This window comes from Trachypithecus francoisi, unplaced genomic scaffold (genome assembly GCF_009764315.1).
Source record: "Trachypithecus francoisi isolate TF-2019V2 unplaced genomic scaffold, Tfra_2.0 Contig01461, whole genome shotgun sequence".
Taxonomy (NCBI): domain Eukaryota; kingdom Metazoa; phylum Chordata; class Mammalia; order Primates; family Cercopithecidae; genus Trachypithecus; species Trachypithecus francoisi.
In genome coordinates, this window is record NW_022681433.1 from 1,695,760 (window position 1) to 1,722,838 (window position 27,079).

Here is a 27,079-nt window from a genome sequence, read left to right on the forward strand (position 1 = left end):
AAATGAAATAGTGCTTTTTAATATCATGCACAGAATGGTGATTCAGATATGTTGGTATGAGAATGAGGAATTCTTTCTATTGAAATTTTTTTAAAAATGGTACCAGTTTTTAGCCTCAGCTCTTTAGGAGTCTGAGCCTCTTATGTCTGCTAAAGTCACAACATTCCTCATCTTATGCTGGACCCAAGCGAAAGACTCCTGACCTTTATTGGCCCAGGATATCAGCTGTTTTCAGTCTGAAGCTGTGATTTTCAAAATTAACATCCATTAGTTTCTTTGAAAATATAATATTAATTGAATGCCTTCATCTCTCCTCTCTGAATTCCAATAGGAATGCTTAAAATAGACAAAGCTTACTCTTTCCCTTATTTTTAAACTTTACTTTTAATTTATGTTATTTTGTTGTGCATTTTGTATATCTTTTTGCAGTCTCACATCATATTAGAACAAGGAAGGGTATAAATAAGTGAATTTTAATTTAATGTCTTTTAAAGCAGCGTTTCCCACCTGGGAGGCATATCAGAATCATCTATGTAATGTTTAATAAAAAACAGATGGTAGGCCCCATGTTGGCCCTGATGAATCAGAATCGTCAGGGTGGTGGAGCTTAAGTTTATAGATGTTTCAAAAGTTCCCCAGCTGTTTCTGATAATGTATCTTTAATTTTGAACCACCGGGCTAAACTGTGTTTTCTGTTTCTTTGTTTACTTTTCCAAGGTAATGTGTGATGTGACTCTATGGCAAATATTTTTCTGGAATAATTCATACCAAGAGTTTTCTTTAAATTTATCTGTTTTAATGTTTACTTAAAAAAATTCTGTGTGTGTATATATTTGTATACATACATATATACACACACATATATATTTATATGCATATGTATATACATATATAATATTGGATTTTTGTTATAGTTTGACTGTAAAAATGACCCACAGACACTTATTTTGATTTTATCCTGTTCTCCTTGAGAGTGATCCCTTTGGTTTTCTGTAGCATGAACATGAGTGGGAATGAATCTTTTGCTTGGGCCCAGGAAAAGATGAGGAATGTCGTGACTGGCTCAGTAAACACGGATGATGGTGATCAATTTAGTCTTGGTTGTTGTAACTGTCATTGGCAGCAAGAGAGTGATATTGCGCATATAGTTTGCATAGAATTTATAATTCATAGTTGAAGAATTAAAGTTATTTAAAAAGGACAAATTTTGACAATGTGTCAAAACCAGCCTTTTAAGGTTACGGGAACTTGCTGAGTTTGAATGTTACTGTTTTTCGAAGGTCTTTATGATTCAAAATGAGCCTATTCATACTTCCTCAGTCAGTACTTTCTTTTTTTAAAATTTCCAACTTTTAAGTTCAGGGGTACATGTGCAGGATGTGCAGGTTTGTTACATAGGTGAACGTGTGCCGTGGTGGTTTGCTGCACAGATCATCCCATCACCTAGGTATTAAGCCCAGCATACATTAGCTATTCTTCCTGATGCTCTCCCTCCTCCCTCCACTCACCCTCTGACAGGCTCCAGTGTGTGTTGTTCCCCACCATGTGTGCATGTGTTCTCATCATTCAGCTTCCACTTAAAAGTGAGAACGTGTGGTATTTGGTTTTCTGTTCCTGCGTTAGTTTGCTAAGAATAATGGCCTCCAGCTCCATCCATGTCCCTGCAAAGGACATGATCTAGTTCCTTTTTATGGCTTCATAGTGTTCTGTGGTGTATATTTACCACATTTTCTTTATCCAGTCTGTCATTGATGGGCATTTAGGTTGATTCCATGTCTTTGCTCTTGTGAATAGTGCTGCAGTAAACATATGCATGCTTGTGTCTTTAAAATAGAATGATTTATATCCCTTTGGGTATATACTCAGTAATGGGATTGCTGGGTTGAATGGTATTTCTGCCTCTAGGTCTTTGAGGAATAGCCACACTGTCTTCCACAATGGTTGAACTAATTTACACTCCCACCAACAGTGTAAAAATGTTCGTTTTTCTACAGAACCTTGACAGCATCTGTTTTTTAAATTTTTAATAATAGCCATTTAGTCAGTACTTTCTTGATAGTGAGAAGGTTGAAATAATTAAGACTTAAATTTTAATCTTGGTTTCAATACAGATTCATTGCCATTATGAATATAAAGCAAATTCATTAGTTTTCTATCTGTTGAAAGTTGGGAGTATGTAGCCAAGAATTTACAGAAGACTTTAAATATTTGGATAAAAGTGACTGTAAATGTGTTTAACTTTTGTTTGCTATAAGTCGCACAAAATGTATCTGAAGGTGGTAGAAAAGAAACTATCCACATTAATGCATGTAAGAAAAAATTGCTCATATTATATAGCTCCAGTTTTTTTTACAGTAGATAAACTTTTATATGCCACAACTATTAATAGTTTGCTTAAGTCTGTTACACTATTTTATTGTTAGCACATTGTGTGTGTGCTCTTAAAAATTGCTTGTAAGTGCTATGCTATTGTTTCCCAATTCCTGTGCCTCATCTGATGACTGTCCTCAATTTCCTCCATTATGAAGTCTCTTTAAATAACATGAGTCCCCGTGATGGTCCTAGCATAGCTTCTCAGGGAAACTCATCAACTGCAAGAAAATGCACATTATTGATAAACGTCTCTGCATGTTGGGTTTGCATGATTTTTCATTTTATTTTATTTTATTTTTTATTATTATACTTTAAGTTCTAGGGTACATGTGCATAACGTGCAAGTTTGTTGCATATGTATACTTGTGCCATGTTGGTGTGCTGCACCCATCAACTCGTCAGCACCCATCAACTCGTCATTTACATCAGGTATAACTCCCAATGCAATCCCTTCCCCCTCCCCCTCCCCATAATAGGCCCCAGTGTGTGATGTTCCCCTTCCTGAGTCCAAGTGATCTCATTGTTCAGTTCCCACCTATGAGTGAGAACATGCGGTGTTTGGTTTTCTTTTCTTGCGATAGTTTGCTAAGAATGATGGTTTCCAGCTGCATCCATGTCCCTACAAAGGACACAAACTCATCCTTTTTTATGGCTGCGTAGTATTCCATGGTGTATATGTGCCACATTTTCTTAATCTAGTCTGTCACTGATGGACATTTGGGTTGATTCCAAGTCTTTGCTATTGTGAATAGTGCCGCCATGAACATACGTGTGCATGTGTCTTTGTAGCAGCATGATTTATAATCCTTTGGGTATATACCCGGTAATAGGATGGCTGGGTCATATGGTACTTCTAGTTCCCAGGATACAAAATTAATGTGCAAAAATCACAAGCATTCTTATACACCAGTAACAGAGAGAGAGCCAAATCATGAATGAACTTCCATTCACAATTGCCTCAAAGAGAATAAAATACCTAGGAATCCAACTTACAAGGGATGTGAAGGATCTCTTCAAGGAGAACTACAAACCACTGCTCAGTGAAATCAAAGAGGACACAAACAAATGGAAGAACATACCATGCTCATGGATAGGAAGAATCAATATCGTGAAAATGGCCATACTGCCCAAGGTAATTTATAGATTCAGTGCCATCCCCATCAAGCTACCAATGAGTTTCTTCACAGAATTGGAAAAAACTGCTTTAAAGTTCATATGGAACCAAAAAAGAGCCTGCATTGCGAAGACAATCCTAAGTCAAAAGAACAAAGCTGGAGGCATCACGCTACCCGACTTCAAACTATACTACAAGATTCTTCATTTTAAAATTGAGTCAACACATGGATGATTAGGTCACCATAAGAGTTGGCATACGAAAACACAGGAATAGAGCTGATTGAGTTAAATTCTGTTATTCAGGTAGAAATTACTGTCATTATATAAACTTACATTTTAAAAGCGGAAGAAAATGCTAAATATAAAGAAGGGAAAAAAACCTCTCACTCTCACTATATTATGTAATAAGTAATGGAAAAAATTCTTAAAATGACCAAAAAAAGACTTTCTGAAGAGCTTTCTTTTTGGGGATTGGAGAAGATGACTTCTCTGTTGTTATATGGAATGTTAAGTTCAGACAGTGGTGACTCTATAAAGCCATGTGAGCTGCCTTGCATGTCTTAAAAATTAATTTATCGTGTTCTTTGGTGGGTGGTGGGGATTTGTTTTAGGATATGACAGCACGTGATCTGCTACAGCAGAGATACACCCTTCCAAATGGAGACACTGCCTGGCGGTCCTCACCCCTTGTGAATGCTGCTCTGGAAGGCAAGCTGGTCCTGTTGGATGGCATTCACCGGGTGAATGCAGGCACACTCGCTGTATTGCAAAGGTGAGTAGGCGTCACAAAAATCCCCCAAACACACATACACACACACCCCAACTACTCTGACTTAAGCAGTAAAGATGGAACTATCTCATTCTTTCTCTTTTTTTTTAAACTGGGTTGTGTAGATCCTGAAAAATCATGATTCTATACCAAGTAGAGTGGCACTTTTTTATTGTTATAAACACAATGCAGTAAAACTCCAAATAATGAACATTTTTGGGAAAAACCACTGCCATAGCAAAATTCCGTGTGTAGGTGCTGCAAAAAGAAAGCGCTTCAGTACTAAGTTTGAAAGACTTTACATATACAGGTATATATATGCAGCATGTCACATTGCTGAAGTTTCTATAATTTGTCAGAGTCACAGCTTCAGTATTTACAAACTCCTTATGAATCATAGATCTTAATTATTGGTTGGTCTTGTTGAAATCTTTTTTGAGAGAGAGAGAAAATTAGTTTTGTATATAAAATATATAATACCTTTAAATTATGTTTTATATAGACTAAAAAAGCTCACTTTGTTGGTTGTAAACTTGAACATTTCTGTAACTGTTGTTTTCTTATTTTGGGTTTAGTTGGGAAAAATTTCCACACATTCTTAAAACTTCTCTAGAATTTAATGTTAAGAGAAGCCTCTTCATGTGTAACTTTTGTAGAAAATATTCCCATCCTGTATCATTTTAGGAAATTAATGATACTGATTTTTTAAAATTTATTTTGGTTCTCTAATTTGTAGACATTTGATTTTTAACTTTGACTCATTAGAAAAGATTAAATAAGTAGAATAAGCCGTTATCCCAACTAACTACTCAGAGTTTTTTTTTTTTCTTAACGTGATGCAGATACTGAATGTAATTAAAAATTCTAAAAACATTATGTTAATCCTGATTAGATTTTAGAACGTTTAAAAATAGTCACAAACTTTCAGTGATTTACCATAAACATTCCATAGATTTACAATATTTTTTTCTCCCAAACAGACAACTGCAGACACGATAATAGTCCCATTTTATTAGTTATCTTTTGCATGTTGGCAAGTAGTAATAATAGAAGCAGCTACTACCATTAATTGAGTACCTACTTAGCATTATGCTAAGCCAGTGCTTCTCAGGTTCTCAACCTTGGAGTCACCTTGCAGGATGGGAATTAAAAAATACTGATGCCAGCCAGGTGCAGTCGCTCACACCTATAATCCCAGTGCTTTGGGAGGCCAAGGTGGGCAGATCACAAGGTCAAGAGATTGAGACCATGCTGGCCAAGATGGTGAAACTTTTTCTCTACTAAAAATACAAAAATTAGCTGGGCGTAGTGGCACGTGCCTGTAGTCCCAGCTACTCAGGAGGCTTGAGGCAGAAGAATTGCTTGAACCTGGGAGGTGGAGGTTACAGTGAGCTGACATCCCACCACGGCACTCCAGACTGGGTGACAGAGCAAGACTCTGTCTCAAAAAAAACAAAACAAAACAAAACAAAAGTGCTGATGTGGGCCAGGCGCAGTAGCTCACACCTGTAATCCCAGAACTTTGGGAGGTCGAGGTGGGCGGATCACCTGAGGTCAGAAGTTTGAGACCAGCCTGGCCAACATGGCAAAACCCCATCTCTATTAAAATAAGGTACAAAAATTATCTGGGCATGGTGGTGTGTGCCTGTAATCCCAGCTACTCAGGAGGCTAAGACAGGAGAATAGCTTGAACCCGGGAGGTGGAGGTTGCAGTGGGCCTAGATCACACCACTGCACTCCAGCCTAGGTGACAAGAGCGAGACTCTGTCTCAAAAAAAAAAAAAAAACAAACAAACCTCATGCCTGGGCTTCGCCATCGGAATTTTCTGATGTAATTGGTCTAGGCCAAGGTCAGAACATTGGTATTTTTAAACACTTCCCAGAAGATTCTAATGTACAGTCAAGATTGAGAACAACTGTATTAAGCATCCATTTTACATTAGCTGTTTAGTTTTCACATTAATATTGTGAAGTTGTGACTGCCTTAACATTATTGAAGATGAATTTAGAGAGACAGAGTTGTTCTCCCTCTCCCCACTCATTCAGCTAGTAAGGTGCACAGCTGGAGTTGAACCCAGGTCTGATTGGTTCCACCGCCCACACTCCTACCCGCTGCATTTATATAGCCTCCCCTCCCTTCATTGCTTATAGAATGGAGGCTATGTAGGCTAATTCTATTGTGGACAATAGGAGACTTAGGGGTTGGTGTGAGATATAGAACAGTGCTTTTCAGCCATTGCAACATTTGGAAGACTATGCTGTGTGTGATGTGGATGTTTAGGTCACCATCAGAGTTGCCATATGTAAAGCAATGTAGTTATTTCATTATAAAGATTTTTGGTATTTTTAAATATTGTAATTCCAAAGATAGAAATATTTTTGTGCCAACCCTTACGGAGTTACTTTAGACTGAAGAGAGTAAGTGCCACCTGCCTTGTTTATTAATATGTACCTTGTGGTTATCTTGAGACACTCATTCAGCTGTTTCTTTTGCTCTCCCTCCTCCTCCTTTCTTTTTTTCCTCCTCCCCCTCTTTCATATCCCTATCAGGTGTTTATGACTGCTGCCCTCTGGTACAGAAACCAACGGTTTTGCCAAGTATAACAGCACTAGCCAATTTGAAATTTTGAAAGGTCCATCTAACAAAATTATTAGACTCAATTGCCAGCAATAATAGAATGTTGGCTGACTGATTCTGCCTCTAAAAACTTCAGTGTTCAAAACAGATTAATTTATTTTCAGACTTTTTTCTTATCTTGTTAGGTTAATCCATGATCGAGAGCTAAGCCTCTATGATGGTTCTAGGCTGCTGAGAGAAGACAGGTATATGCGTTTAAAAGAGGAGCTGCAACTGTCTGATGAACAGCTACAGAAGAGGTAATTTGGGGTCCATTATTCCTATTGTTAGTTTATTGTTAAGTGAAAAATAATACGTTTTATGATTTTTCCAAACCTAGAATAATGCCAAGATAACTTTGAACAGTTTAATAATTTGGTGTCCTGGATATGCCACTACTTTGGCATTTCTTAAAATTTGAGGTTGCTCTCCAAGGTGTACCCTGTACTCTCAGCCTTACTTTTTTTTTTTTTTTAACCTAGTGTCAGCTGTTTTATTTGCTTTTTTGTTGTTAATGTGACAGTAATTTATTTATTTATGTAGTTATTTATTTTTTGAGATGTAGTCTTGCTCTGTCGCCCAGGCTGGAGTGCAGTGGCACAATCTCGGCTTACTGCAAGCTCCGCTTCCCAGGTCCATGCCATTCTTCTGCCTCAGCCTCCCGAGTAGCCGGGACCACAGGTGCCTGCCACCATGCCCGGCTAATTTTTTGTATTTTTTAGTAGAGATGGGGTTTCACTGTGTTAACCAGGATGGTCTCTATCTCCTGACTTTGTGATCCACCTGCCTCGGCCTCCCAAAGTGCTGGGATTACAGGCGTGAGCCACCGTTCCCAGCCAACAGTGATTTAAAAAAAAAAATTTTTTTTTTTATTTCAATAGTTTCTGGGGCATAGATGGTTTGTGGTTACATGGGTAAGTTCTTTAGTGGTGATTTCTGAGATTTTGGTATACCCGTCACCTGAGCAGTGTACCCTATATGTAGTCTTTTATCCCTCACCGCCCCCCTCCAAGCTTCCCTGCCCCTGAGTTCCAAAAGTCCATTATATCTTTTTTATGCCTTTGTGTCCTCATAGCTTAGCTCTGACTTGTAAGTGATGACATGCGAAATTTGGTTTTCCATTCATGAGTTACTTCGCTTAGAATAATGACCTCCAGCTCCATCCAAGTTCCTGCAAAAGATATTATTTCATTCCTTTTTATGGCTGAGTAGTAGTATTCCATGGTGTGTGTGTGTGTGTGTGTGTATCACATTTCCTTTATCCACTCGTTGATTGCTAGGCACTTCATATCTTTGCAACTGCAAATTCTGTTGCTATAAACATGCATTTGCATGTATCTTTTTCATATAATGACATCGTTTTTGGGGGGTAGATACCCAGTAGTGGGATTGCTGGATCAAATAGTAGTCTACTTTCAGTTCTTTGAGGACGCTCCGTACTGTTTTCCATAGTGGTTGTACCAATTTACATTCCCACTAGCAGTGTAAAAGTGTTACTTCTTCACCGCATGCATGTCAACATCTATTATTTTTTGACTTTTTAATTGTGGCCATTCTTGCAGGAGTAAGGTGGTACCTCATTGTGGTTTTACTTTTCAGCCTTACTTTTAAATAATAAATGCTTTATAAGAACATTGGTTTTAAGAAGGTTATCTTTCCTCTGTTGCCCTGTCAGTTCAGTTTTGACCTCATATTTTGTATTCTCTCAACAAAACTAAAGCTGGGCCCACAATTAACTGGGCTTATCCTCCAAGGAGGTCATCAGTATTGTTGGAGTATGCCATCTGATATCAGATTACCCATTGTAGCTTATTTAAACATTTCTTATGGAGATGTAACAACCACATGCAATGGTGAGACTTGACTGGGTCCTGGAGGAGAAAACAAAATAAAAACGGCTATTAAATGATTAGAAAAGTTTAAATATGGACTATATTATATGATATTGAATTACTAATTTCCTTAAGTATGATAGTGATATTGTGGTTATGAAGGAGAATATTCCTATTCTTACGATATGCATGTTGAGATACTTAAGAGATAAAGTAAAAAAAAAAGTATACAACTTCCAAGTATTTCAGAAAAAAGACATGTATGTGTGTGTACAAACAGACATACCACAGAGAAAGAGAGATAAATATCGAGTCAGAGTGAGAACACAAATGTGGTAAAATCTTAACAGTTAGCAATATCTAGGTGAATGATATATGGGTATTTGTAGTCTATTTTTGACATTTTCTATGAGTTAAAAAAATTTTCAAAACAAAAAGTTTGAAGGAAAATATTTCTTTCAGCTGCATACTATATAGAATAAAGTTTGACAAATATGTTATTTTCTATCTTGCTACATTTCCACGGATATTTTAACAGAATTAGAGACTGGTATACAGAGGAACTCCTCATCACTTAATCTGTCTCTGTTTAATTGAAGCTGTCTTACCACTCAAAGGGTTTACTGCCATATTTAAAACATCTAAATCCCGTAAAAGATAATTAAGTGTATTTATTATTGTTTGTATTTTAAGAATAAATTGATTTAAAAATTTCTTGGAATTTTTTCCAATAGGAGAAATGTTAAATTCCTCCCTATCTCTGTGCAAGTCAGTAAAAATTCACTTGATTACATAGCTGCTTTTACTTCAGAGGTGTACATTATCAAATTCTTCTAGACTGGCAAAACCATTTGCCAGTCTAGAAGAATTTGATAATGGTTGAGTGTTTAGGGAGGCAAGTTAGAGATCCTTCGCATATCATAACTTTGGTTTACAGCAGTCAGCTTTGGCACATTATTTGCATGTGAATCACGGGTCATGGAACAGTTTATATTTTCAGAGGGATGAATCAAAGCAGTTTTGCAATAGCTCACAGCATGCCTGCCTGGCAGTTTCTCTTAGGACATCAGAAGCATTGTACTTGTCTCCAAATGTCCGGGAAATGACAACCCTTTTCTATGAAAAGTACCCAAGTTCTCTAATGGTCACGGGCAGTTTTACAAATGAAAATACTTTCAGGAACTGGGTGGCCCTGAGCATCATGTTCAGGGTTTGGCTCAGAGTGGTTAATAGTACTTTCTTCTCAAAGTTTTCCGCCTTCATCGCTATGGATTTATGTCTCCCTCGTGAATACAAACTAGGCTTAGCTCTATTTCCAGAGGTCACTGGGAGAAAGTGGAGAGAGATCATAGCAATGCCTTCTTTCATTTGCTTTTTAAAATTTTTCATTTGAATTTTTACCACTGTTAAACATGCATGGAACTTGAGCCAGATAGTTTTTCAAAGTATTTTATGAAAAATACCATCCCCTGTCATAGGTTGATTGGTTGACAGTCTCCCATTTCCCACATCCTACTCCCCAGGGGCTACTACTTTCAACCTTTAGGTCTTTCTTTTGATATTAACTTCTATGTCACTAAACAATATACTTTCATTGATATTTCTTGATTTATTTTTAGTGTTAGGAATAATCTGTTGATTTCTACATGGACAATTAATGTTTAGCTCTTTACTACCTCTTGCCTCATTACACATGCACACTTCTATCCCTCATTCTTCCTAGTTATGTAATAATTTTGTTTAGAACTTTATTCAATGCTTACATTATTATGACAACCTAAGAGCTGTACCCACTTAAGCAGTTTACTATACAACAATCATTTTCCTTTCTTGTGTAATCTTATTTTTTCCTGAAGTTAATTACTACATATGAAGAGAGACAGATGTAAATCAGTAATTACAATGTAATTTTAAGTGTTAGAATAAAGGTATGTATAATACTGTATGGGAGCATTGAGGAGAAAGTGACTGTTTCTATGTATATATTGCCATATTTTTCATCCCAAACACTTCTCTTATTGTCTAAATCTCCCCTCAGCACATTCAGGCACACTTGATATTTATCAATTCCATCTTCTATCAATTTCTTTTTTTCTTTTCTGTCTTTTTTTGAGACAGGGTCATGTTCTGACAACCAGACTTGAGTGCAGTGACACGATCTCAGCTCACTGCAGCCTTGAACTCCTGAGCTCAAACCATCCTCCCGCCTTAGCCTCCCAAGTAGCTGGGACTACTGTTGCACATCGCCACACCTGTTTTGTTTTGTTTTTGTTTTTGTTTTTCTCATTTTTTTTTTGGAGCGGTCTCACTGTGTTGCTGAGGCATGTCTTAAACTGCTGACCTCAAGGGATCTTCCTGCCTTGGCCTTCCAAAGTGCTGATAATATAGGTATGAGCCACCACTCTTGGCCTTTCTGTCAGTTTCATGTTTCTCCCGTGGTATATTCTGATGAACTCTAATCTGGGCTTGTGGCTTTTTATACTTGTAGCTCCTACATCATCTTAGATCTCTCTCCACTCCTACTTACTCAGTTTCCTGTGTTCTTTTTTCTTGTACCTTTTATTATTTAGATGTATGTTGAGCTTCCTGGGCAGAACTTCTAATTTTATTTTATTTTCTCTATTATGTTCTGTCAGTATCTTGGTCCGTCCTTAACTTTTCAGAGGTGAGATGTCCTAACAATGATTCTTCTTTGTTGTCTGAATATTTCTAACAGTTGAAAGCCGAATCCCTTTCCTTATCAGTAGTTTTTCTTTTACCTGAGAAACACACCATTTTCTTAATTTTGTTGTTAAACACAGTCATGTTACAGAATCTGCTTCTTTCTGATAGTATGGATTGTTGGTAAATTTTTTTACCTTTGCTTAGCCTTAATTTAATTTTGTGACTTATTTTTGTCTTCCGGAGAATAAATATGTTCTTTTTTAGGGTTATAATAGGTTAGATTCTTCGCTTAAGCTGCTTGACAGTACTTCTTTCAGGACTGTGTTTATTGAGTAGAAAACTGACAGCTTGACTAAAAGACACAGCACAGTGCAAAAGCAGCAAATTTGTACTCAGTGAGGAAATTACTTTATTTCATGAGTTGTTCTTATAAGTAATATGACCCATTATCTAGCATGTGTTGATCCCATATGCTGGTCATAGCTAATATATCACTTTTGGCAGTAGCATTTGAATTCCACATTAGAAACTTATGACCCACATTGTCTGTCCTTTCATTTCTGTACTTAATCACAGAACTGAATTTTAGCAAAGGGATTATTTCTAATAGTCTTTAAAGAAACTCAGCTTTTATTTTATTTACTTATATTAATGCTTTTTTGTGGGAGATTTTGAGAGAGAGAAAGGTCAAAGGTAGAATGACAGGGAAGGTTTTTGTTTTCCTTTTTAAGAGGAACCGTTGTGGAGGCTGGGGATGGTCAGTGCTCAGAGGTGGTGTGTCAGTTGCAGCTGCCTAACAGAAAGAACAGCTTCTACAGTCTTGTACAAATAAATAAATCTACCTCCAGGGGATCAGTACTCTTCAGACAACTTCTACTAATTTGTAGAATAATGCTTCCTGAGAGTTGGCTTTAAAGCTCTTGTTCCAACTGTAGCAACTGGATGATGTTTTTGAACATGAATGTTATCATGGTAATCCATGGAGTCATTCACTCTCTAGGCTCCCAGAATGGTACCCAGATGATCTTATCTATAGACTGATGATTGGAGATAACGGATTTGGCGAGTGTAACTATTTGTTATTGAGTGTTAGCATTGCTTCATTCTTTCCTTCAGATTAAATGTTTATTGAGGATCAGCTCTAAGATGACACACTTGCTGCCATCTGTGGTGTACCACACATGAGGACAGATATATAAATAAACACAAGGCAGTTTTTTAGTGTTAGACTGCAGGTCTGTATAAAATGCTGTGGGAACACAGAAGACAAATTGACTAGTAACTGTGCCTTGAGAGGTTGGAAAAAGTTTCAAATACTGTTTAAACTGGTAGCTCCCAGGGTTTTCTCCTTGACCTTTTCTTTTCCTTGGGCAATGTCAGTCACTCTTATATCCTTATCTGTCATTGATATACTGAGCATTCTTTTTTTTTCTTCTCTCTCTTTTCACTCCCCTCCCCCTCTCCTCCCCGCCCCTTCTCTCCTCTCCCTTTTCCCTCTTTTGTTTTGTTTTGTTTTCTTTTCTTTTTTCTTTTCGATAGGGTCTCACTCTTTCACCCAGGCTGAGGTGCAGTGGTGCTATCATAGTTGACTGCAACCTCAAACTCCTGGTTTCAAGCTTTCCTTGTGAATAGCTGGAACTACAGGTGCACACCACCACACTAGACTAATTAAAAATTTATTTTTGTAGAGATGGGGTCTCTCTATGTTGCCCAGGCTGCTCTTGAACTTCTAGCCCCAAGCAGTCCTCCCTCCTCACCCTCCCAAAGTGCTGGGATTACAGGCATGAGACACTGCACCCAGCCAATAGACTGAGCATTCTTTAAAAGCACTTTCCAATTTAGTTTTCTCTCCTAAGTGCTATCTGACTGCTAGATGTCTCTCCTTAATGTGTCTTAAGAGACACTTTGAACTCATTTCTACAAACCCGCTTTTCCTTTTAAGTACCTTAACTTAGTGAATGAAACCCCTTCCTCTCCACACACATAGGATACAAGTTTAAAGTGTCTGATCTGTAAATTTGATCACATCACTGTTTAAGTCCTTCAGTGGTTTCCGTCGCCTACAGTGTTTAGGGCCAGTATCTACACATGCCTGCCTTGTCAGCCTCGTCTTTCACCTCTCAGGACCAGCACAGCAAACTTGTGCTATTCCTTTAAGAGTGATGTCCTCTGTGAAACCTTCTCTGACATTCCTCTAGCCCTTTCCAAGGCCAAGACAGATTTAAGAGCTTCTTTGCTTGTAGACCCAGTTGGTAAATTTAGATACCTCTTCTACTTTCAGAGAGGAAACTCAGGTAAAGGTAACTCTATTAATCCAGTTTTAGTTGACCTTCTGAGCTAGCAATGTTTCCTTATGTGAACCTAGTAATTAGGAATATTTTAATGCCTTTTAATGCAAAGTCTATTAACTGAGGGTCTCAAAATTGACACCTTCTAGCAGTGGATTACTAACCCTTTCAGCTTTATAGTATGAAACCCAGTTTCTAAACAATTATATTTGACTCCTTTGCCAACCTTCATTGTGTAGTAATTCTCACCAAGACTATACATCTTGGTCATCTCTGGAGTTTTTATATTCTCTGCAGGTAATCACATGCCTAACATGCCCTTAGAAGGGTTAGGGTCTTCTTTTTTCATATTACAAGACACCAGGAATGCTGTGGACGTGGTGGTTAGATATAGTGTGATGGCCACAGACACCAGATACTATGCCTGTATTTCTCTCAGGAAATAGAGACCAAAATAGAACTCCTTCCTTTGATGAGAAAAACTTCTTTAGGGAAAGGGGGAGTATAAATACTATAGGATGCTAAATATGTCTTTTCCTGCTGTTGGCCAGACCATAAATGAGGGGGTTGAGAGTTTCTGTTATTAACAGTTCATATTGCCAAGAAAGGGCTTCTGGTTGTCTGGGGGAAACAATAAAGATCAGTGGCCTAGTCTTAGATGTACTTATATATGCTCCAGTGTTTTGCCTTTTTCTTAAATATTTCCTTTATATGTGTTGCTGTTGAACACTGGAAACAGTTTATAATCTCTCAGTCTTAGTGGTGAACATAACTGGACATTTGAGCACAATCCTTGATCGGTTATATTCTCTCAACCCTTTTACTGTTACCCATATTTGAAGACTGAATCCAAGCACTATCTCCTGGCTTCCTAGAAACCTTATTATTTCTTTGCAAGCAAATCAGACCATATAAATTAAAAAAAAATAATTCTAGATAGATGCAGGATTTTATGCCCAAGTCTTTGTGTTTGATTTTCAAAACAAAAAGCCTTAAGGAAATTCTGATTTTGAAAATAATTTTCTCTGAACATTTTTGTGGTCAAGGAACCATTTGAAACCCTTTGCCTGTAAATGATATAATCATTTGTTATTTTATGGTTTGAGTTTGCCCTGATTGAGAGAATGTACTTCTTACATATTTATTCAGGACCAAGTTTGACTAGCTTTTGGCTGGGACACCATAAGTTCAGTTCTTATTACTTATCTTTGTTTGTGCTTCCCACCAAAGATCTTCAAAAAGTTAATAGCACTGATGGTCATTAACAATAGCAATATACATTTCTTTATTTAGCATCTGCTCTCTTCCCCAAGTATTACACTATACCCTCGGTGGTATAAAGATGCATAAGGAATGTATTCATGCAATTTACTACACTGCACAGGAAAAAGGGGAAATAAGGTCTGTGTACAGAACTGTATAACTCTAAGTTCTAAATTGAAACAGTAGTATGGAAAACTAATGATGAAATCTGTTCTAGCTCATGATTGAGGTCTTTACAGAAACCTTCCGGATTATTCTTTCAGGTTCCCCAATATACAAATTCAGTGAAAATGTACCATAGGATTCACTTTAAAAACTGGAGATTTTTGAAGTCTTTTTTTATTTTATTAAAAGCTCCATTGAAGTATGATTGACATACAATAAACTATGCATATTTAAAGTGCACCATTTGATAATTTTTAATATTTATAAATACCCATGAAACCATCACCAATATCAAGATAATGAATGTATCTATAATCCTCAAAGTGTCCTCAGACCCCTTTGTTATCCCTGACTCCTGCCCCTTTTACCCTCCTGTCTCGTCCCCAGGGTTCTGCTTCTGGTCATTATGTAGAGCTCACATTTTCTAGAGTTTTATATAAATGGAGTCACACAGTGTGTGCTCTTTTTTGTCTGGCTTCTTTCATATAGCTGAAGTGTTTTGAGATCATCCATGTTGTTTGTACATTGATAGTTTGTTCCTTTTTACTGCTGAGAAGCATCAGAAAGCACTTTACAAAAACTCATACTTATGCCCACAAACATATTGACCTTAATATTTTTATTTTAAAAATCGTTTTAAACGATTTTTTTGCTCTCTAAATCTGTAATCTTTAGGAAATAATGTCTTTTTATCTGAAATTAAGCCATATCTGTAGTTTCGTTTATTTTTTTGTTGTTGCTAAAATTTTAGTAAAATGAAACCTAACCTTAATTTTAAATTGTAGTGGCACTTATCTCATAATTTTTTCATTATCTATCACTTCTTCGGTCTTTGTATTATCCACCAGTTTATCACATCCCCTTAAGTATACAGCAGATCCTCTGCTCTCTAACTTTCAGGCTTGCGGAACCTAGCTAGCATCACCAGGAAATGACTTCCCGTGTAACCTATTTGTACGTAAGGAAGCCTTTGGGGAGAACGTAGCAAACAAAAAGGCCCTCCTCATCCTGTTATTCAGTAGTTTGGTGACTGTTTTTATAATCATTCTACACACTTCTCTGCCTAACCTATCAGCTCTCTTAGAAACTGTCTTCTTCAAATTTGGCCAGCTTACTCAAGTGCCCTGCTGGAATCAATACTAAAAAGCAAGCTATTGACAATATATGTGCCAGCAAATGACCATCACCTTTAAATGTAAACCATTTAGCATGCTCTCATTTTAGTTGCTCTTTTAGTCCTAATTTTACAGCTCCACTGTGGTACCTGGCTTCCTGATCTGCTGGTTTAAAGATATAAATTAGACTTCCCCTTTTGGCTTGCCTGTTGTATTTTGACTTTGTTTATTCCCTGATTTGGTATCCTTCACTATCTTAAGTGAGAAACTACATCTGCAGCTTTAATTTTGGGTAGCCAAACCACGCTCTTTCTCTCCTACCTTTTTTTGGTCCTAACTAGGAGAGAGGAGGATCAAGGATACATCCAGCATCTGTTGCTGGGCTTTATGGCAGTTTTCTGGATTACAGCAAACCACTTAGCAGAAGTGAAAAATGGAAAAACCTCCCTCTCTGGCTTTCCCTCACAGGATTTTCTGTGTCCAGTTTCTGTCACGTGGCTGTCTAATTACTAGCAATCTTGAGCGATTGTGCTATCCTCTGGACTTTCAGGCACTGTCCATGTTGTTATCTTCCCCCTTTTTCCAGAACAACACTTTTGCACAGATCACTCCCCCAGACCCTGCTAAAACATCTGCAAATAAACCTTTTTCTTTCTACCTAGAGAATTGAAATGATATCTGGTAACTTTTGTGAATTCATTTCATCTAGGTCTTTCATGTGACCAATTTCTAAAAATTGGTTTTCTCTTGTTTTCAAATGATGATATGGCGTCTAAAATTACAAATCACGCCGTCAGGGACTTGGTAGACCTGCCTGTTGTATTGTTGGTACTTGGTCTTAACTCTTCAGAGTACTCATCTGATTCTTTCCGATTGTGTCCTACCTCCTGGTATTCTAGTTGCTTAGTCACTTAACTTTTGGGCTCTAATATAATGTTATAGTTAATGGTGAAATGCTAGTTATGTACCTATATTTTTGTTTCTCTGAAGCTCTTGGCAAGTGTTTATATTTTATCTCTCCTTTCTCTTAGCAAGAACTGTATTACCCTCAAAAAGCATATTTCTGCTGGGTTTTTGAGTAGAATTGATAAAAATGGACAATATTACCCACATGATTAAGATTCTGATACAGGGTTTCTAGTTTTTCCAAAAGTAACTCAAGTCATTTCACAAACCAAAGGAAATCTTATCTTACTCCTCTGTGTGTCCTAGAAAATTTACATGCTTCCTCAGTTTCCCTGCCACAGAATTTTAAAAGAGATCACTTTAAAATCGTAACTTTCCTATAAAAATCACAAAAGAGTGCATTCTATAAAGGTTTTATTTTCTCTGCCTTTTTAAGGCTTAAGTGTTCTTATTCCCAATCTAAATTTTAAATTCAATCTAACCCTTTATGTTTCTTACATTTTCTGTACTATAAAGTCTCCTTGTCCTGAATTGTGCTTCTTGGTCTTTCTGATGGACATAGAGTGGGTTCCTTGTGAGACAGGAGATTCTGAAGGGCTTTTAAATGAATAAAGATGGTCTATATAATGAATGTGAACCGGGTGGGATTTTATTTCAAGACACTATGGAGAAAATATGTTGTAGGCATAACAGTATATCAAAAGCAGTGGTTTGTGCCAGGGCTGGAGTTTCATGAGTGGTTATTGTACAACATTTACTAGCAGTAGGTGATTTTTGTTTGTTTTGATCTTAGGTTCGTAGAATGTCCTGACTTTTTTTTTTTCAAAGCTAACTCTTTGAATAATAACATTGACATTATTAACAGCATGGTAGCCCTAACATTGCCTGGACTTTAGTTACCATGATCTAATTTCTTACATGAAAGATATGTTATGTTTTTTTATTTTTTATTTTTCCTATTTTAGATCCATTTTCCCTATCCATCCCTCCTTCAGAATCATCGCCTTGGCAGAACCCCCTGTTATCGGAAGCACAACACACCAGTGGCTGGGACCAGAATTCTTAACCATGTTCTTTTTCCATCACGTGAAACCACTTGTGAAAAGTGAAGAAATCGAAGTGATTAAGGAAAAGGTAAGAAGAAAGCCAATCTCAGTCTATTTTCTACAGCTGATCTCTTTTTAAGGCACTCTGATACAGGCCGAAGTAGAGTTAGACATTTTTAGCTTTTTCTTCCCATGTACTCCCAAATTTCCTTATATAGTGGTGAAGGTCAGTGGTTCTTAAACTTCCACATTTTTCAGCATCATCTGGAGGACTTGGTAGAACACAGGTTTCTGGGCTCTATCTCCATAGTTTTTGAGCCAGTAGATCTGGGATGGTATATTAAACTTTTTATTTCTAACAAGTTCTCAGGTGATACTGATGCTGCTGGTCTGGGAACCACACTCTAAGAACCACAGATGTGGCCTGTCTCACCTCTTTCCTCAGGTGGAGGCCAGTTTAGAATCCCTTTTATTTTTCTATTTAGTCAAAGGTGACTATTTTAAGTCCCTATTATAAAGGGAGACAAGACACATAAGTAGTAAGTAGTCCTGGTCTCTCAAGACTGTAATGTATCCTGTACTTGCCTGATTAGTACTTTGATGACTTCTCATGTGTGTAATCCATTATTTCAATGTGTGCCTTAATCAAGCATTGTGGTTAGCACTTTTAGAGTTTTAGAACTGCGCTCTTCAATGCAGTAGCGCTAGACATGTTAAATTATTATTATTATTATTATTATTACTATTTGTTTGAGACTAAGTCTTGCTCTGTTGCCCAGGCTGGAGTGGTGTGATCTCGGCTCACTGCAACCTCTGCCTCCTGGGTTCAAGGCTCCCGCCTCAGCCTCTCAAGTAGCTGGGCCTACAGGTACACACCACCACACCTGGCTAATTTTTCTGTTTTTAGTAGAGACAGGGTTTCACCATGTTGGCCTGGCTGGTCTTGAACTCCTGGCCTCAGTTGATCTGCCCACCTCGGCCTCCCAAAGTGCTAGGATTATAGGCGTGAGCCACCACGCCTGACCATGTTAAATTAATTTTTAAAAAATTTGGCCAGGTGTGGTGGCTCACACCTGTAATCCCAGCACTTTGGGAGGCCAAAGCAGGAGGATCACCTGAGCTTAGGAGTTCGAGACCAGCCTGGCCAACATGGTGAAACCTTGTCTCTGCTAAAATACAAAAAATTAGCCAGGCGTGGTGGTGTGCACCTGTAATCCCAGCTACTCAGGAGGGTGACACAGGAGAATTGCTTGAACCTGGGAGGTGGAGGTTGCAGTGAGCCGAGATCACACCACTGCACTCCAGCCTGAGTGACAGAATGAGACCCTGTCTCAAAAAAAAAAAAAAAAAAAATCTGTTTCTCAGTCACTTTTCAAGTACTCAGTATCCACATGGGAGCTTTTGGCTACCATATTAAACAGCGTAAATATAATGCTCATCATCATAGAAGGTTCTATTGGACAGTACTTTTCTAGATCACTAATTATTAACTTTCTATTTAAATACATTTATTCCCTTTGAAACATCTGAATGATCTTATTAATTGTAGGTCTTGTAAGCATGGTTGTAAATAAAGGCATAGGTTTTAGAGTTTAACTACTTGGCTCTCAATGTGAAATCCACTACTTATTAGCTTCCAGATCTTGGGTAAATTACTTAGTCATAGTTTCCTCATCTAAAAATGGGGATAATACTATTTATTACATCATAGGATTGATTTAAAGAATAAATGAAAGAAAGTATATGTGGACTAGGACTTAGCATTTAAAAAAATTCTAATTACTTATATGACCAATGAAACCCTAAGCAGTATTCTTCTAAAATTGTCACACTGTCCTAGTCATTGTTTTAATATCTTTTTTTGATCTTTTAAAATTAAAACCTTAAATTTGTTATTCCTTAAACAAAAATTGCTTATAGCCTAATGAAGTACTTAATTGAAGTTTATTATAGTTAAAAGCAATTGATAAGTGTTATTTGGGCAGTTGCTCTTCCAAGTTCATTGATATGTTGATCATAGCCCTCAAGTATGTGTTTTACATGTTTTTGGAAAAATGGACACCTTGAGTATCCATTCTTTCAATAAATGTACCTTATGTCACTTAGATATGTAAGTAAGATTGCTGCTAAATAAAGGAACTTGGTTTCAGTAAGAAAACACCTAATTAGTACTTAAAATACCATGCTGAAGTTAACAAAATAGGAAATGATGATACATGAAAAGTTCTTTATGGGTACAGTATGGGCCAGTTTTAAATTGTGTTAAAGGCTCCCTTCAGTTTTATCTTGGTGATAGAATTGTATATGGAGAAGAGTGTCTTGGTTTAAATTACCTGATTTTTTTTTTTTTTTTTTTTTGAGGCGGAGTCTCGCTCTGTCGCCCGGACTGGAGTGCAGTGGCCAGATCTCAGCTCACTGCAAGCTCCGCCTCCCGGGTTTACGCCATTCTTCTGCCTCAGCCTCCTGAGTAGCTGGGACTACAGGCGCCCGCCACCTCGCCCGGCTCATTTTTGTATTTTTAGTAGAGATGGGGTTTCACCATGTTAGCCAGGATGGTCTCGATCTCCTGACCTCGTGATCCGCCCATCTCGGCCTCCCAAAGTGCTGGGATTACAGGCTTGAGCCACCGCGCCTGGCCTAAATTACCTGATTCTTAAAGAGAAAGCAGGGGTTTCAGTGTTTCCTAAGAGGTTGAATAAGCAACTTTATCTATAAGTTAAATATGTAACCAACAACGAATGGCTTTTCTAAACATGTAATTCTAATAGTATTTGCTAAGTAGTCATAATTTCTGATTGATTGATCACATATCCCAATTTATTTCTTCTGTTTGTCCTCAACTCTCTCAAAAAATAGGTCCCAAATGTACCTCCGGAAACTCTGGATAAATTATTATCATTTACACACAAACTCAGAGAAACACAAGATCCAACGGTAAGTCTAGGCTTTTTCCACAGGATTTCTGTTGTTGACATGCTGCTGGTTTTCTTAGAATTCAGTGCTTAAAATCTGTTTTTTAAGCTGATATTTTATTTTTCAGAATCCCTTATGCTATGCTTTTGTTTTATGCATGTGGTTTACTCCAGTTTCCGTGATTTTAACATTTCTTCCAGCTGCTCCTCGCTGATGTTGTAGAAAGAAACTTGTAGCTGCAGAGTACTTCATGTTCATGGGGGTTCTTCTCTGTCACCTCTGTCTCCTACGCTGAGCAGTGTTATCTATTCTAATAGCTTCAAGTACCTACCACAAGTTAATGCCTACATCTTTAACTTCAGCTTCTAACTTCTCATTTCTGATTGACTTGTATCTCCATTCCCAGATGGCATGTTAGAAACATAAAGGGCTGTCACTGTTGAACTCTGTGAGTCTCAGTGTTCTCATCTGTAAAATGGGAACAGTACCATCTACCTCATAAAATGGTCTCAATGATTAAACATAAAAACGTGTGTAAAGAATCTACTTCTTAGTAACTGCTTACTAAACGTTAATTTCTTTCACTTTTCCTCTGGATACACTGAGATCATTGTAAATTCACATATCTTATACAACTAAACTGTCTTTCCACTTTAAATCTATTCCTATTCTTAATTTAATTTCCTGACTTTGTTAATAATCTAACTGCCAAATTAACTACCTTGACATCATTGTTGATTCCTTGCTTTCCTGCTGTCTTCACTTAATCTGAAAACAGCTCTCACCAGTTTAGCATCTTGATGTCTCATCTGTTCTCTTATCTATTGTCAGTAACTGTCCTAGTAGTGGATTTCATAATCTTTCTCCTGGAATATTATATCCTCTTGACTGCCTTCTTTATCAATAATTCATTCATCATATGACTCTCTAGTAATTTCCTTTTGTTGTAACAAGTTACCATAAATTGATGGCTTAAGATAATAGATATTTTCTCTTTGTCTGGACAACAAAAGTCTGAAATCAGTTTGACTGAGCTGGAATCAAAGTGTCAGCAGGACTGCACTCCATCGGAGGCTCCAGGGGACAATCTGTTCCTTGCCTCTTCTGGGTTTTGGTGGCTGCCAGCATTCCTTGACTATTGGACTCACCATATCAATCCTGCCTTCATCTTGACTTTACCTTCTCTCCTGTGTTTGTGTCAAATCTCCCTCTTTCTCCCTCCTTCAAGCGTATATAAGACTGCATTTAGGGTCCACATACATAGTGCAACATAGTCTCCACATCTCAAAATCCTTATCTTAATTTTATTTGCAAAGTCAATTTTGCCATAGAAAGTAACATTGACAGTTTCCAGAGATCAGGATGTGGATTTTTGGGGGGATAAGGGTGGTCACTTTCTGGTTGTCACAGGTCCCCTGTTAATTCTCCCTCTGGGGCCTCATTCCAAATACTTTCTCCTTTACCCATTGTTTTTAGCTACACTGGTGTCTTTGTTGTTCCTTGAACTTACTAGTGCCTGCCCCAAGGCCTTTGCCACTTGGTGTTTCCTCTGCCTAGATTATTCTTCCCTGGATAGCTGCATGTTTATTCACTTTCCTTTTTGGGATTTGCTCAGGTGCTCACCTTTTCTGTGAGGCCTTCCTGAAGCACACTAAAATCAAATTTCTATTCCATTTTATTTCTATCCCTCTTTCTGCTTTAAGGTTCTTTATAGGGCTTCTGACTCTTTGACAGAATGTATGTTTTACTCACTAATTTTTTGTTGTCTATCTTCCTTCACTCAAATTTCAGTTCCAGGATTGCAGGGGGTTTTTCTTTGTTCCCTGTAGTCTCCCCAGCATCTGGAACTTTGCACAGTAACTATTCCTGATTTGCACAGTGTTGCTGCTGCGCAAAGTTCCAGAGGCTGGCAGTACTACAGAGAACACAGTTAGAGATTAGTAATGTATTCCACAAGTATCTGTTAAATAAATGGATGGATGAGTCTTCCATATTGTCCCTGGAATGATCTTTCCCAAGTCCATTTCCTAAGTTCTTCCCCTTGTTTAAAACCATTAAGAGATTGACTCTCTTTGCCTGTAGACTGAAGACAGCCTGCTAAACATGCCTGCTGAGTTCTCTCTAATCCTAAGCTGCTCATTAAGCCTCAGTTTCTACAAACTCTCTTGAAGCTTCCTCAGCTCTTCCCACACTTAGCTTCTTCCTATTTTCTAATCCCATCTATACCTCAAATGTCTCTGCCTTAGATAACGCCTAGAATGTGCTTTCCCTCCGTCCAGTTGTCCCTTTGTTTCTCTCTTAAGTCTCTCTCAGCCTCCTTAGGCAGCAGTAACTAATATCTCCAATCTGCTTTCATGACACTTGACATAAATTTCTGATGTTGACCTATCGCAGTTGTATTATAATTTACTTTTATTTCCCCAGTTGCTATTTGAACTCCTTGAGACTGTCTTATTTGTTCTTTTATTCCAATTTCCCATCCTGCTGCCTGGCACATAATAGACACTTAAATCTTTGGTGAATTAATGAATAAATTGATTAATTAAAATTTTATTAACAGATTGTCCCTAGAGTTTTCTCTTCTTTAGAACATGCTACATTTTCATTCTTTTATAAAAATGAAGAATAGAAAAATAATGTTTAATAATTTCTGATGAGAACCTTTATGTTTTTAAGCTGAAGTATTTCTAATCATGCTAATATGAACAAACCCTTTGAGGTGTACTCTTAAACTGTATAACCATGGTAACTAGGGAAATGTGCTTCATATCTTCACCCCCCCCCCACTGTTTTTTTGCAAGATAAAACTGCAGTTAGAAATTTGATATTATAACTGTTAAATACATTAGGAATTTTTAAAGTATACTCTCGATTTTTAATTGATAATAATGTGAAAGCAGAGATTACCAAACCCTTTATTCAACACTTAAATGGCTCAACACAAAGCTTATCTCTCATTTTCTCAACCCTGGTTATTATTGCAAAGCATTTTGGTGCTTTCAACTAGAAGAACTGGAGAATTGGTGTTCAAATATATGCGCATTCCTTATTGATCACTGGAATGAAATGTGAAACCTGAATTCGGTGTCATGCTTAGAATGAGATTAGAATGTTATACCCTAAAAAATTACCCTATGGTTTAACAGGACTCTTATAAGAATCCTCTGGTTGGAGTTACTTGTCAAATATTTTTTATGATTAATATAGGAATTTTTCATGGTCCTAGGTATTAAAAATGGGAATTTCTGAGTTATATTTGACTTTTGATATCAATCGTATTGCCTGAATTTTATCCTCAATACATCTTTCTTTCCCATAGCAAGTCAGTTGCCAAGTTTGTTGTATCCTACCTCTCCATTCTTGTTGCCATAACCTTACTGGCAGACTTTTTCCTTTTATAGGCTGATTATTGAAGTAGCTTTCTGTTTCCTGTCTCAATTCTGTCTGTCCTTCAACTACTTTCTATACTGCTGCTAATTTAAATTAGGAAGTAGGCTAGTAATAACCTGATTCTAAAATCATGTTTTGACTTTACACATAGCAGAATCCTAGTGCCTTTAAGAATAAAGCCCAGCCTGTAATCCCAGCACTTTGGGAGGCCGAGACTGGCGGATCACGAGGTCAGGAGATCGAGACCATCCTGGCTAACATGGTGAAACCCCGTCTCTACTAAAAATACAAAAACTAGCCGGGCGAGGTGGCGGGCGCCTGCAGTCCCAGCTACTGGGGAGGCTGAGGCAGGAGAATGGCGTAAACCCGGGAGGCGGAGCTTGCAGTGAGCTGAGATCTGGCCACTGCACTCCAGTCCGGGCGACAGAGCGAGACTCCGCCTCAAAAAAAAAAAAAGAATAAAGCCAAACCCCTCAGAGTGTCATTCATAGGTCTTTGTTGTTTGAGAGCAAGCCTTCCAGCAGGACCTTCTAGTAAAGCTGGCCTGATTCCTCATGTTCTACTTGTGGTTCCATTCCTTTTGCTTTCATGCCTTTGATCAGAGGATTTCTTGTGCCTATTTGAATATTTTAACTGCCTATAACAGCTGTCTACTGTTCCACTTATTTTAGCATTGAAGTATATACTATTTTGAATTTGTAATTTATGATTTATTATATTTGAATATTATCTCGATGTCTGGAATGCAAATTAATTGAAAACAAGAATGGACCTAATGTTTGCTTGTAAATGAGTTCTTTGAAACTTAGAATGTGTTTTTTAATAGAAGAAAGGATATGTGGTGGTCATTCTTCCAACCTAATTCCCAAAGGAAATATAATACTAATGTTGTAGCTGAAGTAGAATACTAACAGCAGACCAGTATCTCATGGAGATGTGAAATACACAAGGAAGGATAAATTAATTTTTTTCATCTTTGGGACATACCGAGATGACCTTAGGTGGAACATTAAAACAAGCAAATGTGCAGTGTGTCTTTGACATTCTCCCCTCATCCATTCTGAACCCTTTGTGAATTTCATAGAGTCCCCTTCTCCAGGCCCTTGAGTGCTCAGGGCCACTTTACTGCCCTTATCACCCTCTGTGACATTTCATACTGACCTGCCTTGCCCTCCCAAAGGTCCAGTTGCTTCAAAAGTGCTTCTGTCCTCTGGTTTTCAGTGAAAATCACTGTCTTCTAATACTGCTGATCTAAGTTAGGAATTAGGCCAGTAATAATCTTGTTTACTAAATATATGCTAATATGTAGGTCCCATCACCTTTCTCTGCTGGTTTTTTTTTGTTTTCATTTTGAAGAGGCTGACTTTTTAAATAACAGTTGTTGCCATTTGTTGAGCACCCATATGTGTGTGACATGTGCTAAGAACTTTAGAATCATTTTCTAATTTAACCTTCATAACAACCTTAACGGTGAGGGCATTACTATTGTCATTTTAAAGGTGAGGGAACTGAGGCTTGGAAAGGTTAAGTAATTTGCCAAGGTCACACAGCTAATAAATAGGATACCGACTTACCTGATTCCAGAGCCTATAAACTTTACCATTATATTATGCTGCCTGCCAAAAGGATTTCAACAAATATTTATTGAGTACTTACCATGTCCTGAGTTCTATACTAGCAACTCTATTCATGGGATTTTGGGAAATGTAAGATAACAAAGTGAAATTATTCTGACAGCATAGGGGAAGGATTCAAAACAGCAAGCTGCAACACAAGTGACAAATTGGTTGACACCTCTGTGGTCAACAGCCTAAATTGCTTACAACTCTTTTTGGCTATTTTTAGACACCACAGATTTGCTTAAAGCTTTAAGCATTTTCATGGTATCTTAACACCTTGGCTCTGTGTAAGCAGAAAAAGTGAATAGTCAGTCGTACTGCTTAAGTCCAGTGTGACCTTTGTTATGTAACATCCTTCCCCCATTGCCCCTCCGGCCTCCAACTTAGCACAATTAAAATACATTAATTAAATTTCATTAATAAATACTTTAAACAGATTTTTTAAAAACTATCTTCAAAGATGTTTTAAGTGTAAATTGGTTTCTGTTTATTTTTGTTTGTAATTAATTAACAGCACATGCTTTAACTTTGGCCTTACCCCTTCAGGAATAATGAATTCTGCTGTAATATCCATCTAAAGGGACTTTAGCAAGTTGAAACAAGACTCTTAAGACAATACATTTGTCTTTTGATAGGCACAATCATTAGCGGCCTCACTTTCTACCAGACAACTATTGCGAATTTCTCGTCGGCTGTCACAGTATCCTAATGAAAATCTTCACAGTGCTGTTACTAAAGCCTGCCTTTCTAGGTAAGTATATTCTTCTTTCTCACTGCATGTTAAGTTTCTGGATCTTCACTAAAACTGTAACGTAAGTTTAACTGATGGTGTATATTCCCAATTCTTCAAAATATATTGGTCTAAATATAGAGCTATTTCATCCTTGCCATCACTGATTAGAACTTATTTAGTACAACATATTATCTTTTAAAATTAATTTTTGGTGCCAGCATCACCAGAAGCAAATGCTGGTACTATGCTTCCTGTACAGCCTGCAGAACC

The 27,079-nt window shown here is 37.5% G+C and overlaps 1 protein-coding gene across 4 annotated transcripts in view; it reads left to right on the top strand.

Moving 5' to 3' along the window:
* Positions 1-27,079, top strand: part of VWA8 (von Willebrand factor A domain containing 8) — a 408,431-nt gene that overhangs the window by 117,791 nt on the left and 263,561 nt on the right. For all 4 annotated transcript variants that reach the window (XM_033234160.1, XM_033234152.1, XM_033234151.1 and 1 more), the window contains 5 exons: positions 4,101-4,261; positions 7,022-7,135; positions 18,074-18,242; positions 21,011-21,088; positions 26,712-26,827. In XM_033234160.1, the coding sequence (XP_033090051.1) occupies positions 4,101-4,261; positions 7,022-7,135; positions 18,074-18,242; positions 21,011-21,088; positions 26,712-26,827 (638 nt within the window). The remainder of the gene's footprint in view (positions 1-4,100; positions 4,262-7,021; positions 7,136-18,073; positions 18,243-21,010; positions 21,089-26,711; positions 26,828-27,079) is intronic.